This window comes from Vigna unguiculata, chromosome 2 (genome assembly GCF_004118075.2).
Source record: "Vigna unguiculata cultivar IT97K-499-35 chromosome 2, ASM411807v1, whole genome shotgun sequence".
In the NCBI taxonomy this organism is placed as follows: domain Eukaryota; kingdom Viridiplantae; phylum Streptophyta; class Magnoliopsida; order Fabales; family Fabaceae; genus Vigna; species Vigna unguiculata.
The window spans coordinates 5,751,009-5,756,026 of record NC_040280.1 but is presented as its reverse complement, the minus strand read 5'-3'; the positions used below and the strand labels follow the sequence as shown (position 1 = coordinate 5,756,026).

Below are 5,018 nucleotides of genomic sequence, written 5' to 3'. Positions count from 1 at the left end.
GTTAGGGCAACCCACAAATTGCTTTCCACAAAAACAAATTATGGAAACCAAAAATTAACACCATAAATCATACCTTGTAGTTAGAGCAATCCAGAAATTGCTTTCCACAATTCTTAATTATTTTAGCCACTCTCAACAATGCAACCTTCCCACAATAGCAGATTGGTGTTCCACCGAGACCCCTATATGAAACAACAGGGGAGGAGACGCTATGCTTTTGTGAACCCTATGAAGAACACACACAACCCTCACTGTGAGACATTGGATAATTGATCGAACACCACCTCTTAAGGTCTGAACCAGAAACTCGAACACCACCTCTTAAGGTCTGAACCAGAAACTTCAAAGGAGAAGAAGAAGAAGATGGCTAACAGGCAAAACTATTTTAGGGTAAAAAAACACATTCAATTCCTTAAAGCAATATATTGTACACGTAACACTGTACAATTATTTTATTTTACACATATTCTTTAGTAATTGACACGTATCCATTCTTCATTGTCACACCACTACAATCTTAACGTCGTTTTTGATAATCTAACGGAATGGATTTTATTGATGCACTTCAACTAATTTGGAAATCAAATTGATACTTTTTAAAGGAGGGATACTAATTTGACACACATTAGTCAAAGTGGGTATTATTCGAGTAATTAACATTTTTAGAAAAAAAATGTATAAAAAGAATTAAACAAGAAAGAATTAAAGTGATTGAGTTGGTTTTCCAGATGCACTTGTGAGTTGTGGACGAGTGAATTAATTGACAAAGGTGCAATGCTTCCTGATCTCACCGTTGGAGCCGGTGAGGACCTCTATGGAACCCATTTGCACCATTGCCTTGCCAAACTTCTGAGACCAACCAGCAGCATCGTTGGCATTGGTGAGAACCATTTCCCTGGTGGACTGCGAGTTGAAAAGCGTCTGATCCGACGTGAGCAGGCCACGGTGGTTGATGAGTCCGTCGTAGTATTTGGTGTCCAAACGAATGGGAGTGGAAGGATCAAGAGACACTGTGGGGTCTGAGATGGAAGGTGGCGCAGGACAGTTTGCTTTCAGGGTTTCAGCGTAGGAAGAGTCCATTGATGGGTCTTGCGTGAAGGTGTCATTGAAAGAGTACAAACGCTTGGAGAAGGCAGAACAGTGCGACACACCAATGGAATGGGCTCCTGAAAGTGTCACCATTTCATCTCCAGACAAACCCTTTCGTGAAAACCTACTCACAAGCTCATCGGCACTCAGTGTTGGTGCAGGCAGATTCTGTGCCGCTTCATCGGCGATAGAGACACGACCGTCTCTGCGTCCTGTCGGAACGTCGTAGTTTATGCCACCCACTTTGAGAGCACTGTCTCTTGCTGCCAAGGCCAATATGTCTGCACACGATACCGTTTGAGGACATGCAGCCTCCAACTGAGCCTTGGCGTCCTCAATGACCTCGAAGCCACGCAAGCTTGGGTTGTTGGCAAAATGGTCTCTTTCTGCTGGGTTACCCGGCGTAGATGCTAGCAACACGGAAGCGTCGCAGCCCTGAAGAAATGCACGAACGAAATTGATGAATCGGAATTGGAAAATATGATAATAGTTGAGAGTGGTTGAGTGATTGATTTTACCCTGACAAAGCAGTCGTGGAAATGCATCCTTATGAGACCAGCGGCTATGCCTGCGTTTTGAGAAATGGCTTTGTTTACAGCACTTCTCACTATTTCCTCCGCGGATGGACAGGTGGAGGCGTAGAAACCCACTTTGAGAGACGCTGAGGCGAATGAAGAAACCGAAACTAGAATGAGAACCAAAGTTGAAATGATTGGAAGGAGGCGTGGAGTGTTGATATCCATTGTTGTTGTGGGTTATTGCAGAATTTATGAACGAAAGTAAAGTTAAGGAGAAGCGAAAGGAAGAGTTGTGATTTGTATATACTTTGTTGTTGAGGAAGAGGTTGAGAGAAAGAGAGGCGAAGGGAAACTATTTATAGGTTGTTTTCAAAGAGCTCGTTGAGACGGTCATCATCAAAGTGTCTGCGCTTGAACTCTTCTCTTTTCTTCTTCTGCCTCACTTTCTCTTTTAGTGTTTCATTATAGGAAAATTAGGATAACATATATATATTTACCACTTGCAGACTTCCACTCAGAATTTTTCTTGGTCTTGTGGCTGCATGCATGTGGCATATTTAATTACTGCAATTTGATGTTATTCACATTTTGATAGTCAATGGTTCGTTTCTTCAAACCTTTTTTGGACATAGACGGCTTCAAGAGGAGTCCACCGGATAAATTAACTATATAAATCTCTCCTTAAAACAATCACATTTCTCACATTTTTAATCACCTTATTATTTCCATTATTTTATTTTTAATACAAAAAACAATTTTTTTCATCAGTAACTAAAAGAAATACAGTTATAAAAACAACTACAATGTATTATAATGTATAATAATAAAAATTGATGATTAATAACTTAAGTAAAGTTATGATCTAATAATAACTCTAATAAATAAGATAAACCTTATACATGGTTGTGCATAAATAATATTGCATAAGAAATAATAGAGATGCAATTATATTAAAGTTATAAATTTTATTACGTTATTTTAATATATCTAATTAGTAACTAAATTGATCTCAAAAATTAGGTACCATTATTTTGGTTAAAAAAATGTGCTCACTAAAAATTAACTATCTCGATTTAAATTATCAAAATGAATTATATATACTTTAAAAGCCTTATCGAAAATTATGAAGTCTTGACAATAATGTACTGAGGATGAAAAGGAGAAGGAAATAAACATATTATATAAGTAGTTGGAACGAAAAAGTATTGAAAAAATACTTTATTACAATAAACTTTGATAATAAAATATAAACCCTGAATGCAAAAGAATAGCGTCGGTTAGAAGCGAACGTGAAAAGGTCAAAGCCAACTCTAATGGAAAAGTAGACGGAAAAAATCATGGAAATTAGCCTTAGTAGTGTCGATCAGCTGTGGCATTCTTGTAGTGATAAAAGTTTTAACATTTGAATTGAAAAAATTTTGTATTTTATCAAATGAAAAATAGTAAAGGGGCAATTTGATTATATATATTCCTAACAGTGATACTACAAAACTAAACCCTAATCATAAGTCATGGAAGTGTGAAAATGGAATATTGAATTGTGGAGTTCGCTTGGATTTACTCTGAAGAGAGTAAAAAGAGAAGTGAATATATTGAGTTGTGACAAGATGATACAAGATGATAACTAAATTACATAAATTTAGTGATTGGTGCAATGAAGAAGCTTAGATAGTTGATGAATAACTAAGTTCTTGGGAGAGTGACAGAGAGAGCAACAAAGAGAGCATAGAGGAAGAGTAAGAGAGCAGTGGAATTGACTATGAGAGCCTCTTGGCTGCGAAAAAGGTGTAAAAACTGGAAATATTGAACCAAACCAGTTTCAGCTATGGCGACTGCAAGAAAGAATATGGCCATGCCTAGAAACCTGTGCCATGGCATAAGGGAAGCTCTAGTAGACATTTCTGCACCAGGGAAGAAGTAAGAGAAGAAGCCCATGATATACTGAAAGGGAAAAATTATGATGAGAAAAATATGAGAAGAAAATTGGAATGATCTGAAGATAGAATGATTAATGGATTAATATAGGTATACCTGTAAACCAAATAGGCATATTGCTGAGATGCCTAGCCAAGAGTGTAAGGTATACATATCAGGAAGATGAGCTTCTTTCTTTGAGTTGAAAATTGCAGTGATCCCTAGAACTCCAGCCACCAGAGCTACCAGATGCAATAGAAGGTGAACCACTTTCACTGACCTCCTTTTTTCAGGCACACACTTGTATATCATCATAGCTGTTGCAAATAATGTTGTTCTGTAACTTATACCAAAAAATGGAGACACTGAACAGTCATGAAATTTGGTTTATATCACTACTATTTTAAAATTTATGTAATTAATTTATTGTAAATTTGGATATTTTTAATTGAATGCTTATATTACATTTTTTAGTCTATTAAGTATTTAAAAATTTTATATTTTTTTAATTGAGTAACTGCTATTTAAACTTTTTTCTTAGTTGGATGTCCTTATTATTATTATTATTATTATTTGGTCCATCATCTTGCTTAATTGCTTACATGTATTAAAAAATGTAAGGTTTTTTTTTATGTTAATATAAATTGATATTTACCATTAACATATAGCATGTATAAGGATAAGTGATTATATTGGATTACACATGATTGATACTATCACCACCTACATAAATAACGGTGACAGCGAGACTTCTTTAATCTTCTTTAATCGTTATACACTAGTGTAAAATAAGCCTACCACGACACTAGATAAAGACGATTATCCAAGAACCGTCTTGGAAAAAGTATAATGACACATTTTGTTATTTTCACGTTATTTTCAATGACAGTTATATGAACAATCGTTAGCATTTTTCCGACTTAATATATATAACGATGGTTAGAATTAAAAATTGTTGAATTTTTTCAAATTTACCATATATGACAACAGTTTAGAAGGACAATCGTCATCATATTTGCCTTTCATTTTCACATTTACCGTGAATTCGCATTCATGCCGTAGTTTTTCATCACAACTTGTAGCTTGTAGCTTTGAAGGTTCCACCATGTTACATGGTGATCTATCCTCTCACTTAGTAAAAGGTTTTGGTAGATACTGTATTTTATGGTGATACCCTAGTTCCTATACCAACATCGGAGGTTGGTATTGTATCGCAAGCATTGCAAACCTTCATTGTCTGGCCCAAACGTCACATGAGGATGACACCACAGATTGAATTGGTTACAACACACATTGCATCAGTTTGTATCTCCACTAATATTGTGACATATGTAATATGTAGTATCCTAACTAGGGATGTCAATGGGGCGGTAAATCTAATAAGTCTCACATCACTTAAGATTTGAGGTTAAGCGCAGTTTAAATATTTCTTCTTGCCTCCATCCTTCAAGGGTCTTTTAATAGAGATACACATTATGTTAAAATATTTTTATTATG

General features: G+C 35.7%; 2 protein-coding genes across 2 annotated transcripts; both read right to left on the bottom strand.

Annotated features, from left to right (window-relative positions):
- Nucleotides 1–420: 420 nt before the first annotated feature.
- On the bottom strand, nucleotides 421–1,951 carry LOC114174183 (peroxidase 5-like). The gene is made up of 2 exons (XM_028058972.1): nucleotides 1,608–1,951; nucleotides 421–1,524 (listed from the first exon to the last, which is right to left on the bottom strand). Exons 1-2 carry the CDS (start codon nucleotides 1,830–1,832, stop codon nucleotides 757–759), a joined length of 993 nt encoding a protein of 330 aa, XP_027914773.1. The 5' UTR covers nucleotides 1,833–1,951; the 3' UTR covers nucleotides 421–756.
- Nucleotides 1,952–3,290: 1,339 nt separating this feature from the next.
- LOC114174405 (probable ascorbate-specific transmembrane electron transporter 1) lies at nucleotides 3,291–3,836 on the bottom strand. The gene is made up of 2 exons (XM_028059244.1): nucleotides 3,639–3,836; nucleotides 3,291–3,548 (listed from the first exon to the last, which is right to left on the bottom strand). The coding sequence occupies exons 1-2, from the start codon at nucleotides 3,834–3,836 to the stop codon at nucleotides 3,291–3,293; spliced, it is 456 nt and encodes a 151-aa protein (XP_027915045.1).
- Between the last annotated feature and the right edge of the window lie 1,182 nt (nucleotides 3,837–5,018).

What these genes read in the sequence shown, in the direction of transcription:
- LOC114174183 (XM_028058972.1), bottom strand. Translation starts at nt 1,832, where the DNA reads ATGGATATCAACACTCCACGCCTCCTTCCAATCATTTCAACTTTGGTT. An exon ending in TCCACGACTGCTTTGTCAGG is followed by an intron (nt 1,525 to 1,607) that starts GTAAAATCAATC and finishes GCATTTCTTCAG; the next exon opens with GGCTGCGACGCTTCCGTGTT.
- LOC114174405 (XM_028059244.1), bottom strand. Translation starts at nt 3,836, where the DNA reads ATGATGATATACAAGTGTGTGCCTGAAAAAAGGAGGTCAGTGAAAGTG. An exon ending in TATGCCTATTTGGTTTACAG is followed by an intron (nt 3,549 to 3,638) that starts GTATACCTATAT and finishes TTTCCCTTTCAG; the next exon opens with TATATCATGGGCTTCTTCTC.